General features: G+C 40.9%; 1 protein-coding gene across 1 annotated transcript in view; it reads right to left on the bottom strand.

The window, feature by feature from the left end:
* LOC126478499 (uncharacterized) overlaps positions 1-14,909 on the bottom strand; it is a 359,047-nt gene that overhangs the window by 38,099 nt on the left and 306,039 nt on the right. Inside the window, exon 2 of the mRNA XM_050103706.1 lies at positions 2,352-2,419. Within this exon, the coding sequence (XP_049959663.1) occupies positions 2,352-2,419 (68 nt within the window). The remainder of the gene's footprint in view (positions 1-2,351; positions 2,420-14,909) is intronic.

Below are 14,909 nucleotides of genomic sequence, written 5' to 3'. Positions count from 1 at the left end.
ACGGTGCTCAATAAATTTTTTGGCAACACCAGTCCGGTTATTTAACTGACACATCTCATATCTGTTAGGAACGGTAGATACCTGCCATATCAATGAAACAGGTAACAAGGATGCGATTGTTCAAAGTCTCTCACGTTGACAGAACAAAGTCGTCAACGGAGGATTAACGAACGCTGGCCTGGAAAATCAGCCAGCATGACTGAGGTTTCAGATTGTTGTCCTCTCCGTTTCAGGTGAAATCGGGCGTTAGTCCCTCATTTATGACTCACAAGATATGACAAACGAACAGTTAAAATATGGTAACGCACAGAACCAACGCTTCTACCGGTCACAGACAGACGGTGTACACGGCTTCCTTCCCTTAGGTTAACTGATAGCTACGGGGACACGAAAGGGAATGCAGGCATAAGACTAACGGTAAGTTTTCCAGATGGAAACAGCGAACTCTGTACGTCGGAATTAACGCTGACAAAGAGAGATTTCATTCTTTATTCTTCCAGGCTCTTTACAAACTTCTTACTATTTGCAGACACTGATTGTGTCTGGCATTGTCATGACACAACCGCACAGTTCCTCAAAACACGTTGGACACATTCGCCATATGCGAAAACCACATCCACTGTTTTTACTGACGTATACACTGTGAAAGACTGGTAAGTTTCACGAACGGGCTGTCTGATCACTGCAACAGCAGAGCGTAGATTATTGAGCTTTGATCGCAGTGGTAAATGTACATGTCTTATATGAATTACGTATTTCCTTCTATCTGGTACAACAGCCTGATGATGGGACCATAGTGTCCGGCATTATTATCTTGGTATTAGTTGATCAAGTCCCACACATGTTGTGTCGTTCAAATCCTCTTTCGAATGCACATGAAATGTCTTGCTTATTTGGCTTCTTTATAGTTGTTTGTTTTATTATTTTATAGCACTTTTACTCCCATCCTGAGACCAATTTCAAGATTTGCATGTTATTAGCTGATTAGTTCCAGTTCTGGTATGATAGCTTCACTTGCTGTTTGACTTCTTTATACCATTTTTGTACAGGCACTATGAACCATATGTAAACATTTAGGGGCTATTTTTGTATCAATGGATTTATTAATGTATTACATGTTGCTCTTGTACTTTTTTAGGACCACAGCAATATGCTGCATGCATACTATTGACACTAGCAGATTATCCTATAGTTATAAGTATGTACTATTTTTATCCTTAAACTTTTAAACTTTTTGTTCTTGAATTTTAATGTTCTTATCTAACTTCTACTTTTTTGTGGTGTGTTTTTCTGTACAGCCTTCTGAAGAAGGGCTCTAAGTCCTTAAAGGTTAAGGAAATAAAACTTATTTTTGCAACTGATTTTTAAAACGTATATAATTTCATTAAAATGCCGGTCTCATACTTCGGCACTAAAAACGTTAAAAATTTCGTCTGTTAGATAGTTCGCAGTATTGTCCGCAATAGTTTAGCGATTATATTTTGGGTGGCCTGTTTTAGCTGCCTCTTCCAGTATAAAATGTAATATGCCAACAATGTGGATAGTGCCAAAAAATTAGGTTAAACTATTTGTGTAAGTGCAAACAAAATGTACGCAAAATTTCTGGCAGAGGGAATAACTTCTCAATCATTTAAAAGTGAAACTGGTTTATTACTACTGCGGTCACCAGTTCAATTTTCTCCTAAGTAAAGTCAAGACAATGACTTGCGTACCTGAAAAAATTTTAGTAACCAAAAAATTTCGACAAGCAGCAAAGCTCTACAGAGAAAACGTGAAATTTTAACTTGAAACTGTTAGCTTTTAAGAAACATTTTACTTCTTTCGGTAGTGCTCAGATCTCTAGTTACCAATCGTTCATAGACTTTCACAATTTGAAATGTGTCATTCTAGAACATTCTAAATGTGTCTATACGCTCACAATTAAAAGCTGTTCACTTTTCTTTTGTACTTTCGCTTAATTTGGCGTCCATGCATCTGCCAATTACAGAAGTATTGTCAACATATAACATTAAAGTTACCGTAGTTTTTACTGTCATTTCTGGCGGCCCTTTAACAGGAAGGTGAGTTTTCCAAACCACGCTCATTTCCGCCCATAATATGCCAAAATATGCTGCTGACGGGGTTGTGGCACAACAGGAACCTCAGGACTCATAAATTGGAGAAATCGGTGTCAGGCTTCATCCATTGACTTAATTGTAGACGTGGTAAACAAAGACAAAACTGTCATATTTGCAGCCAGCATTCGACTAAACGATGAGGCAGAAGAAGCAATAACGGCCCAGCAAAAGGATTCTATTGCACCGAGTTTCTGAAGATGTCCCTTGGAACTAAACAGTAAGTAAACTACGCACCTGAAGCAACAGCAACACGATGGCCAGGACCTTATGGTGCCGACAGCTATGGAGGTGCATCGTGGTTTCTGAAATCACAGAAAATGATTGCTTAGTAAATGACAGAATACGAAGGACAATTTTATGAAAAATTACAACATAAAATTGATAAAAGGCATGGCGCACAGTCTTAAATATATTTTTTGACAGCACGTATTGGAATTAAATTAATGAACAGTTTCGATATTTTATTGATAAGAAACATTATCTCAGAATATAAACTGGAAAAATCTTGATAATACAGTTCATTACCGCCTCTGGTCAGTGGTCACTCACACCAGTTATACAATGCCAATGAGTACAGTTGAGGGACGAAGATGAAAGGAGATTCGGACTTTCGGTTCCATCGTCATCGAGATCTTTTCCGAGAACGCCACCTTATAATTCGAAAGAAGAAGGTGATATGGGAACATTATGTGCAAGATGTATGAGACACGGGGAACCCTCAAACATGAAGAATCCTGTATTAAGTGCAACTACAAAGAAGGCAGGAGGCGACAGCTGCAAATACTGCAGAAACATCAGCTTAATGACACGAATTTTTTACAGAGGGGTGGAAAAACTGGTAGAAGCGGACCTCAGGAAGATCAGTTTCGGTTCTGCAGAAATTTAGCAATACGCAAGGCAATGCTGACTCCACGAGCTGTGTTAGAAGATAGGTTGCAGAAGGGCAAACCTACTTTTAGAGTATTTGTAAATTTAGAGAAAGCATTTAACAATGTTGACTGGACAACAGTCTTTGAATACTGAAGATATCAGGCATAAAATGCAGGGATGCAGGGAATGAAAGGCTATTTCCAGTTAGTACAAACAGCGAACTGTTGTTACATGGTGGAAGGAAAGGGAAGTTGTCGTTGGAAAGGAGTGAGACAGTGTTGTAGCTCATCCTCGATGTTATTCAAATGGTTCAAATGGCTCTGAGCACTATGGGACTCAACGGCTGAGGTCATTAGTCCCCTAGAACTTAGAACTAGTTAAACCTAACTAACCTAAGGACATCACAAACATCCATGCCCGAGGCAGGATTCGAACCTGCGACCGTAGCGGTCTTGCGGTTCCAGACTGCAGCGCCTTTAACCGCACGGCCACTTCGGCCGGCGATGTTATTCAACCTGTGCATTCAGTAGTGAGAGAAGACAAGGAGGAATTTGGAAATGGAATTAGAGTTTAAAGAGAACAATTAAAAGCTTCGAGGTTTGCCAGTGACACTAATCCTGCCATGTACAGCGAAGAAGTTGGAAAGGTGTTCCATCAGTAATCTTCCAAACGTCCGCCCCCGGAAGCTGAGTGGTCAGCTCGACAGAATGTCAATCCTAAGGGCCCGGGTTCGATTCCCGGCTGGGTTGGAGATTTTCTCCGCTCAGGGACTGGGTGCTGTGTTGCCCCAATCATCATCATTTCATCCCCATCGACGCGCAAGTCGCCGAAGTGGCCTCAAATCGAAAGACTTGCACCCGGCGAACGGTGTACCCGTCGGGAGGCCCTAGTCACACGACATTCATTCATTCATCTTCCAGACGAGAGAACAGGATGAAAAGACTGAACGCCTATGATCACGCGATCACCTTGCTTAAATTTCCTTTGAATGTCATTCGTAAAACATCAAGGTGGCATTAGAAACGGTTTATACTTGAGTTACTGAAGTTCACTGTTTTCCCAGCTGCATTAAGCGAGGAGAATGGCGTCTTTATACGAATGTTGTAAATTCAAATGCGTCCCTTTAACGCTAAGTACTGACTCTGACTCCTTGCCCATTACTTGTTCTACTAGCATGACTCTTTCGCGGATCTCTCTCTCTGTCTGATTGCGTGAGAACTGAAAATCTAAATAATATTATGAAGTATTTTCGCTCATTACTTTGCTAACTTATTTGCAGCTGTACAGTTCTATTCTTCCGGTAAAGGTAAGTGTAACACACTTTTCTCTAGGAAATTTTTATTCGATTCCATATTAACTGAGTAATACTGGCAGATACCCTATTCTATGAATTAAAAATAAGAGACATTGAAGCTTAATGGATTGTTGCTGCGATCACCAAAGACGCTTTCAGTTGCACTATTATGGGTAATACCTGGGGACTTCAAAAAGTAAGCTAACCATAGGCCAGGTAACTTTTATTGAATGCCACCCTACACTTCAAAGTGGTTCAGATATGTGACACTCTTTTCTAAACATTGCTGGCGAGTCTGTGTAAATAAAGGTCGGAACGTTCTACCAATCGTTCCACCCCTCGATGACAGGAATCCGCTCCTTGCTCACGGAGCTGAGCTGTTCGGAAACAACTGTGTGAACTTATTCATCGGTGAAAAATATTTTCTTCCCCCCCCCCCTCCGATGTTCTTTAGCTTGTCGAAAAGATGGCATTCGCTTGGTGCAAGACATCCCATCGGAAACGTTAAAGCGAAGCTTGTGTACGTGCGAGCCGAGTGAGGTGTTGATTGCTTAATTTTCCACGTCTCATGCTCTTTACGTTTTGCCCACAAGAATCGTGCTGTCCCGCGTACTTCAGCGTTGGAGTTCGTTTCCAGTTGCCGCTTTAGTTCACCTTGTGATAAACTTCTTATCCGTACCGGACCAGAACTGTGTCTACAGGAAACCTTGAACATGTACTCCCTTCTGACAATTGCTCCACTTTTCTTTCTGAATCACCTTAGCGTGGGACGACATTGTAACTTATTTTCTGAGCTCCCTATGAATACCAGCAAAGGCTTTGTAAAAGTAATCCCCTCAGCAGTTACCTGATGATATTTATAAAATGCATGGTAAACTTAGAACAGGGTGTTTGAGCGCAGATCCAAATACGACTACAGTGTCTAAAATGCATGCATGTCCAAAGGAAATCTGCATCGTAAATCAGAGTAACACAGGCACTGCAAATCATAAACCACATTACTTGGTGATAAGTTTTCCACAGGTGTTGCACTGATACATAATATATTTCTCTTTTCGTGTCCAGACCACATTGAATTTAAGTTTCCAGTAATCTTCTTTGGTAAGGCTAAAATTGTGTTTTTCTGATTTACAGATTCTTCTGAATATAAGTCAAGCGAAAAATGTCCCAGGATCTGGTTTTTTTTGCGGTCTTTTTTGTTGTCCTCAGCGTTACTTCTTTTCACTCTGTTAGGAGATGTTATCGAGCTATTTTCGGAATCGTAATAATCCTACCAATTTGTAATGAGACGCCATTTCGTTGTATTCAATTCTACCCCGTTAATCAAATCCTGTTTTGAGCATTGACATCTAAAAATCTTAGTTCCCAGCCTAATCCAGCTCTGCAGTTGACGTTAGGGGAGTGACGGCTTTCTCCTACTCCTGTATGACGAATTATATTCTGACTACGATTCTTTCCTAAGCTCAGTTCATCTGGCCCCCAGGGTAACATCAGACGGTCTGGTTATAAACCAATGAGTCAAAATATTATGACCACCTGTTTAATAGAGTGTTGGTCCACTATAAAAACAAAATATAGCAGCTATTCTGCTTGGTATGGATTCTATAAATCCCTGACAGGATCCCAGAAGTATGTGGCACAATATGTCTACGCACAGGTCAAGCAGTTACCACAAATTACGGGATAGTGGTTTACGGGCACGCAGCTAGGACCTGATGTGTTCCAATGGTTACAGATCAGGCACAATTTGCTGACCAAGACATCGGTATGAGTTCAATGTAATGGCCCTCGAACCACTTCAGCACAATTCTGACCTTGCAACACGGACAGTTATTCGAATGGAAGATGTCATCGCCATAGGAGGAGACTTCAAGCATACAGCGATGCAAGTGGTCCGCAATAATGTTCACGTAATTCACTGCTGTCATTGTGCCTTCGATTACCACCACAGACCCCTTGGAAGTCCAATTCAGTGTACCCCACAGCATAATTTCACCCTCACCTTCCTGTATCTCTGACGTTTCTATTGATCCACGGAGAAAGTGATGCTGTGGTCACTGCACCGATGATATCGTTGGATCAGCACAAGAACCCGTAATGGTCGTGTGATGTGGAGCTCCATATTCATCAATGGCCTTAGAACAGTGTGCCCCGAAACACTTGGGTCTGTACCAACACTGTAACATATCGCCATATTGTCACAGATCGCTGCCTACCCTGGATTACACAGTGGTTGATCCTCCTATCTCGACGATTTATGGTCAGATGTGGACTTCCAGTATCATACGGTCTACTCGTTATTTCACCATCCTTCAGCCACTTTTCATAGGGTCCCACGACAGTAGTACACCCAACAGGCGATCATCTTCGCCGTTTCAGAGGTTCTCGTTTCCTGCCGCAGCGCCATGACAACGTATCGTTTGTCAGAGCCGCTTATATCACTTTATTTCCATGTTTGTGGCGCGTATGTTCGCTATGACTGCCCATTCGTCTCCTTTCCGCGCACATTCTTTCCTTACTGCGTCATGTACCCACAACACCACCAGGAGGCATTCAATCTCGCGGTGGCTAGTGGTCACAATGTTTCGGCCCATCGATGTATGCATGAAGCTCTTTCTGGGTCTTTGGCTTTGACTGGTATTATGTTGGTTGTAAACATCTAGGGTCGGACATCTGGTTCTTCCTTTCATTCCCTCAGATAACAGTTTTTCTTACATCTAAACGAGCACCTCCAGCTAAACGATACCTTCTGGTCACTGAGATGCTACACATTCATCGGGCGAAAAACGTAAGTTCACGGCCGAACTCAACGGCCGCCATACGTTGACGATCTGGTTTATCTTCTCATTGAATCCCAATCAATTTTTTTTAATATTCAGTTTCTGATCTTTCCATACAGTTCCTCTCAGTGATACTCGTAGAGAACACTACGAAGGACTTAAACAAAATTTGAGTTTTTTTATTGAAACATATCTGGTCCTATTTACGTAAAATCTTTTCTGGCTTTTACTAGAGCCAGTAACATTTTTTCTCCTCTTGTTCATATACCTGTATAGTTAATAAAAAATTTGTAGGCAGCAGTACAGACAGTTCATTCCCTGAGAATAAACTATTAAATCGCGCATAAACGGCGTTTTCATGTAGATAAAACGCGTTCAATTTGTTACACTTCCTTGTAGAACGAACACTGTTGCGATATTCCACCCATGCGAGATGTCTGACGCGGTTTCGTAGTTCCCAACAGCCAAGATGCCCATGCCTTGTGCAGGATTTTAATACGATCTTAGTAGAAGAGGATCATAATAAAACTTGTTAAACGCGTGTCAGCTTTATTATGCAAACGGTCGCGATACGCCCCATCTGCCAGCCACAGACGTCGTTCCTCTCGCTCAGGCCGGCAGAGAACGCGGTCCATGGTATTCCTGCTCGGTTGAAGTTTCCCATGCCAGACGACCACCTGTCTCCCGCAAACACGTCCGGGATGAGGACGTCAACCTCCCGCGCCATTACGTCACCCCCTCCCACACAGCACGATCGTTCTCTCACCTCGGCAACCCATCATTTACCGATCACATTTTACGGCTGCACCCTCACTGCCTGCGGTCACGCCACGAAGATGCCGAAGAAATGAGCTGTCAGTCCTCACTATTCGCTCGCACAGGTGTCCCTCGGCGCTTTAAGACATTCTGCAAGGTCAAGTACCACAACGGCGATTCATATCTCGCTGTATTATCATTTATTTCATTATCCGAGGACGCCGAATTAATTTGTTGATTCATGAAGTTCGAGGTAAATATCGAGTAAAATATTGATATAAGATATCCAGAATGAGCTATTTTTTTCGATACTTTGCTTGCTTCTTTTGTGTAGCGAATGAGCAACTGTACTTGTTACACGTGTGTGTGACTTCACCTACACGGACAGACAGTGACATAATCTTCTCGAACTTCCAGCAAGCACCTATTGCAACAGAAAAATGTGTCCTATATCCTAACGTTTGATAGCAATCGTTGTCTTGAAATATTGCAGTATGACTGTAACATGAACTTGCCTTCCGGAAATCCTATGAGACTCTAATTTAAACCGCTGAGAACTTATTACTGATTGCAAATCGTTTAATGAATCTGCAAAAGGCTTCAAGTGCTTCACTCCTTCTCATAGGTAGAAACGAACACGTGATGGGCAATTACATAGGAGGACTGTGGAGTTTACACCATTTATTTCCAGAAATGATAAATTTGGACCACAAATAAATGTAAAGAAAACGTACGTACGTCAGTCTTCTGTTCATTTCTTTGATTTTTCGTGCAATTTAAAATTTCTCGTATTCCTAAATTGTTCACAACACGTCAGGGTGCAGTTTTGCATGACTAGATAATCTAAGAACTTTGTAAAATGAAAATTTTTTTGAAATTAATATGGCAAATAGACGTGAATACAGACGAAGTTAAAATTAGGAACATTTCCAACTATGCATGGTTTTCTGGCCACTGGATGCCAATTAATAACTGAAAAGTTTTCCTATTTGGAAGAAACTCTACTGATACACAGTGGCAATTAAAGCACATGTTGTTGTTGTTGTTGTGGTCTTCAGTCCAGAGACTGGTTTGATGCAGCTCTCCATGCTACTCTATCCTGCGCAAGGTTCTTCATCTCAAAGTACCTACTGCAACCTACATCCTTCTGAATCTGTTTAGTGTATTCATCTCTTGGTCTCCCTCTACGATTTTTACACTCCACACTGCCCTCCGTTACTAAATTGGTGATCCCTTGATGCCTCAGAATATGTCCTACCAACCTATCCCTTCATCTTGTCAAGTTGTGCCACAAATTTCTCTTCTCACCAATTCTATTCAATACCTCCTCATTATTTATGTGATCTACCCATCTAATCTTCAGCATCCTTCTGTAGTATCAGATTTCGAAAGCTTCTATTCTCTTTTTGTCAAACTTATTTACCGTCCACATTTCACTTCCATACATAGCTACACTCCATACAAATACTTTCAGAAACGACTTCCTGACACTTAAATCTATACTCGATGTTAACAAATTTCTCTTCTTCAGAAACGCTTTCCTTGCCATTGCCAGTCTACATTTTATATCCTCTCTACTTAGACCATCCTCAGTTATTTTGCTCCCCAAATAGCAAAACTCATTTACTAATTTAAACGTCTCATTTCCTAATTTAATACCCTCAGCATCACCCGATTTAATTCGACTACATTCCATTATCCTCGTTCTGTTTTTGTTGATGTTCATCTTATATCTTCCCTTCAAGACACTGTCCATTCCGTTCAGCTGCTCTTCCAGGTCCTGTGCTGTCTCTGACAGAATTACAATGTCATCGGCGAACCTCAAAGTTTTTATTTCTTCTCCATGGATTTTAATTCCTACTCCAAATTTTTCTTTTGTTTCCTTTACTGCTTGCTCAATATACAGATTGAATAACATCGTGGATAGGCTACAACCCTGTCTCACTCCCTACCCAACCACTGCTTCCCTTTCATGCCCCTCGGCTCTTATAACTACCATCTGGTTTCTGTAAAAATTGTAAATAACCTTTCGCTCCCTGTATTTTACCCCTGCCACCTTCAGAATTTGAAAGAGGGTATTCCAGACAACGTTGTCAAAAGCTTTCTCTAAGTCTACAAATGCTAGAAACGTAGGTTTGCTTTCCCTAAATCTATCAGTATTGCCTCACGTGTTCCAACATTTCTAAGGAACCCAAACTGATCTTCCCAGAGGTCGGATTCTACAAGTTTTTCCATTGGTCTGTAAAGAATTCGTGTTAGTATTTTGCAGCCGTGGCTTAGTAAACTGATAGTTCGGTAATTTTAACAACTGTCAACACCTGCTTTCTTTGGGACTGGAATTATTATATTCTTCTTGAAGTCCGAGGGTATTTCGCCTGTCTCATACATCTTGCTCACCAGATGGTAGAGATTTGTCAGGGCTGGCTCTCCCAAGGCTGTCAGTAGTTCTAATGGAATGTTGTCTACTCCCAGGGCCTTGTTTCGACTTAGATATTTTATTGCTCTGTCAAACTCTTCTCGCAGTATCATATCTCCCATTTCATCTTCATCTACATCCTATTCCATTTCCATAATATTGTCCTCAAGAACATCGCCGTTGTATTGACCCCCTATATACACCTTCCACCTTTCTGCTTTCCCTTCTTTGCTTAGAACTGGGTTTCCATCTGAGCTCTTAATATTCATGCAAGTGGTTCTCTTTTCTCCAAAGGTCTCTTTAATTTTCCTGTAGGCAGTATCTATCTTACCGCTAGAGATATATACCTCTACATCCTTACATTTGTCCTCTAAGCCATCTCTGCATAGCTATTTGGCACTTCCTGTCGATCTCATTTTTGGAGCGTTTGTATTCCTTTTTGTCTGCTTCATTTGCTGCAGTTTTGTATTTTCTCCTTTCATCAATTACATTCAGTATGTCTTCTGTTACCCAAGGATTTCTATTAGCCCCCGTCTTTTACCTACTTGATCCTCTACTGCCGTCACTATTTCATGTCTCAAAGCTAATCATTCTTCTTCTACTATAATTCTTTCCCCCATTCTTGTCAATCGTTCCCAAATGCTCTGCATGGAACTCTCTACAACCTCTGGTTCTGTCAGTTTATCTAGGTCCCATCTCCTTAAATTCCCACCTTTTTGCAGTTTCTCCAGTTTTAATCTACATTTCATAACCAACAGATTGTGGTCAAAGTCCACATCTGCGTCTGGAAATGTCTTACAATTTAAAACTTGGTTCCTAAATCTCTATCTTACCATTATATAATCTATCTGAGCTCTGTCAGTATCTCCAGGCTTCTTCCATGTATAGAACCTTCTTTTATGATTCTTGAACAAAGTGTTAGCTACGAGTAAGTTGTGTTTTGTGCAAAACTCTACCAGGCGGCTTCCTCTTTCATTCCTTACCCCCATTCCATATTCACCTACTACGTTTCCTTCTCTTCCTTTTCCTACTGTCGAATTCCAGTCACGCATGTTTACTAAATTTTCGTCTCCCTTCACTATCTGAATAATTTCTTTTATCTCATCATACATTTCATCAATCTCTACGTCATCTGCGGAGCTAGTCGGCATATAAACTTGTACTACTGTGGTAGGCGTGGGCTTCGTATCTATCTTGGCCACAATAATGCGTTTACTACGCTGTTTGTAGTAGCTTATCCGCCCTCCTATTTTTTTATTCATTTTTAAGCCTACTCCTGCATTACGCCTATTTGATTTTGTATTTATAACGCCGTATCCACCTTACCAGCACATACCTTGAAATAATGTCCTACAGCAGCATTTCGTCGTTAACGTACACTTCATCTACGTAGCCATTACATACAAATAGTTTGTTTTTCTGTCAGTGAAACACTTCTCTTTAAATTTCACAGCTGGTTTTGGAAATACACAGACAACGTTTAGCATGCTGAAAAGGACGGCAACGTCACTTTTCAAGAGAGATCCCTCGTCCAGAAGTGTACAGTTTGAGCCCTGTGAGGCATTGTAGTTTGGGAACGGATCGCATATCCTAATGGGTGTGATTTACACGTTTCGGTAAGAAATCCAATAACATCATTACAAAAGGTTTCCAAAATTTTGACCAACTTCATTGCAGGGTCAGCGGTGCACAGACTGATGCAGAAAGTCCATTGACGCAGTTTATCAGCGAGTATTTCAGTAGCTTTCGCCACGGTCTTCTTAGAATGCCTCAGAAAACAATCATGTGGTGTGAGTTCTGATAATGTCTACAGATACACCTGTTTGGGTACGTGGCTTCATGGAAATGCCACACATTTGAATAAATATGGCCTGAATCGCTGTCGTTTTGCACTCACTTTCTCTTCGAGACCTAAGTGGAAACTCATGCAGTAGCGGAGGATGAATGTCTCTGAGAAAAGTGAGGTAGACCGGTCTTAACTAGTCTGATTGACAAACGCAATGATCTGATTACCACCGCAGCCTTCACACTAAATCTTTCTTGGTTATTCCTGACAACTTGCACACTCAGAGCTTCATTTGCTTGCGCCATTCGGCGAGTGCTGGTGGATCGTTCGCCTTTGAAGTGGTTCAAGACGTCGTCCTCAAAGGCAACTTAACTGTGGACGCCTAGTATCCGTTTATGGCACATAACGCCAGTCACAAGTGGAGATTAACCTATACGCTATTCAGAAGGATTACGGCCTACTGATAACTTATTAACGCTTCACGGCAATTTTGTTTATTTAGTAGAAAATGAAGCAACAAATTAACACTGATAGTTAGGATACCCAACATAACGTGAAAATTCGATGCCCGACAGGTTCAAAACTATGCATTTCCGGATACTTGTCACTGTCGAAAATTTTCTCGTCTGGCATCTCAAACAACATACACCCTCTACATCGCTGAAGCCGAACAAGATGATAGCTAACTGAAAAATCTCGTTATGTTCCTCTTGTCCTTGCTCCGTCCTCATGGCTTGTTGAACCTTCAGTTTATGCAGCTATGTGCCACTTTTTCCATCATAAAATTCTCACAAACTCAGATTCAGAAAAAGTTTATCTTTTTGGGGTTCCGTACCACAATCTGCAAAAACGGGACCCTTACATGATCACTTTGTTGTCCTCCTGTCTGTTCAACTGTTCAAAACCGATTTTGTGAGAAACTGATAGAGGTATCAAGTTAAAATTTATGCCTCGTGTTAAGGTCTATGGTCCCTCAGCGATGTAAGAAAGATAGTCTTCTAAGTTAATGCAGTCAAAAAATACGGCCATTTAGGCCGCATATTTTGGTACTCGCAAAATCAGTCATCAAAACCCGCAGGGTACATCCCGATGACCTAGAATCGTGAAGTTCGCCAAGAAGAGAGATTTCACAGGACAACCAAAGGAAAAAATTAGAAAATTGTTTGTTTTAATTATATCTTATGAAAAACAAATTGTTTCGACCTGCTTTCTCGGCATCGAGCAGACGTATAAAGTTGAAATTTATGTCACATACTAACGTCTGTGGTCCCTTGACGGTACTGTCTGTTAAGACCCCTTTTTCTCAGTAACGGATTAATGTATCAAGTTCAAATTCGTGTCACATACTGGGGTTTGTAGTTCTTTGGTGGTGTAAAATTTTTAACCTTCTAAGTGAATGGAGTCAAAAGATACGGACATTTATGTCACATATTTTGACATTCGCAAATTCACTCATTAAAATCTATAGGGCACTTCCCTTTGCTTAGAATCATTAAATTTGACAAGAAAAAATATTCCACAGTAAAATTAAAGGAAAAATTAATAAAACTGTTAGTTTATAATTATATCATTCGAAAAAAATATTTCTTTGGTCATTTGTTTTGTGACATCAAACTTGAAATTAAGAAAGTCTCGAATATCTTGGATGCCCTGGGACTGGTATTTTGCCAGTATCAATGTCGATAACAGGCAAATATTGTCGAGATTCTCGATGCCCGGTAATGGATGAACTGTCCGTGTACATAATTAAGTATGTGCGCCTGTCCTACTAGCAACTGGCCAGTTTTATTGTTCTCCTGGAGGGGGGGGGGGGGGGGACTGGGTGCAGGGTTATTATGGTTCTGACATTTTTTGCTGTCTTCCCTGATATTGTTTCCTCTTTCATGTCAGTCTTTTTATCTCTGAGTAGCACTTGCACAAAAAGTCCTCAATTATTGATTTGCTCTAACTAATCGAAGAGCCTGGATTTTGATATCCAGTTCTTAAAATGTCTTCTTCGTAAACAGCACACACACCCTAGGTATGAGCAGTCAGTTTCTCGCTTACCTGCATTGGTCAGTGACCAGCCCACCACAAGCAACTTTGGCGCGTAAGTTTCTGACACAGTTATTGGCAGCGCATCTGGAAAGCGGCTCTTAACTAAGAAAATGCCACCGTATGTTCGTTGGCAGTGAATTAAACATGTGATCACAGTTAGCCGTATTCGCATAATTAGTTACCTGAGGTGGACGCTAGGGGCGGACGCATAACGGTAAATGCCTCCTGGCAGCACACTGGCTAGTAGTAACAGCACCCCCACTTTGGAGCACCCTCATACAGGGGAACCTGAAGTCCACCGAAAAAAATTTAAGAGGTTGTTCAGGAATATTTTAAGAGCATTTTCGTGCAAGAGACTCGTGGTCTCCAGGGACTCGTTTCCGAGTACTTGAATTTCGTCTGATTTCTTGCGGACCACCTTGCAACACCTTTATCATAATCATATTTTTATTCTCCTCAAACTTTACAATAATTTTGGAAATATGAGTGCTTACTGCATTTTTCTTCTATACTGAACGATGTTTCTTATGCTAACAAAAGCGTATTTATACTTTACACTGACAGATTTTTAGTACAATAGATGACAATGAAAATTCAAAGTTGATCTCGACCAAATGTTTTCGACTAGAAAAGTTATCATGTTGAAGTTCGGCCTAAGCAACTGCTCAAGTTTCTCGTCAGACATTATCCGATTTCAAGTAAGCTTGCTTCTTATGCTGATAATGCTGTCATGGTAAAGTCACTGCTCAATATTATAGTGCTATACAGAATGGTCAGAAACAGCCTGGAAAGCTTGTAAGGATGTTGCCGGGTAGGTTATGGTGAGAAATAATTGTTACAAAAAATTCGACTC

The sequence above is a fragment of the Schistocerca serialis genome, chromosome 1 (genome assembly GCF_023864345.2).
Source record: "Schistocerca serialis cubense isolate TAMUIC-IGC-003099 chromosome 1, iqSchSeri2.2, whole genome shotgun sequence".
Taxonomy (NCBI): Eukaryota; Metazoa; Arthropoda; class Insecta; order Orthoptera; family Acrididae; genus Schistocerca; species Schistocerca serialis.
Note: the sequence above shows the minus strand (reverse complement) of the source record. Positions and strands in the feature narration are given on the sequence as shown.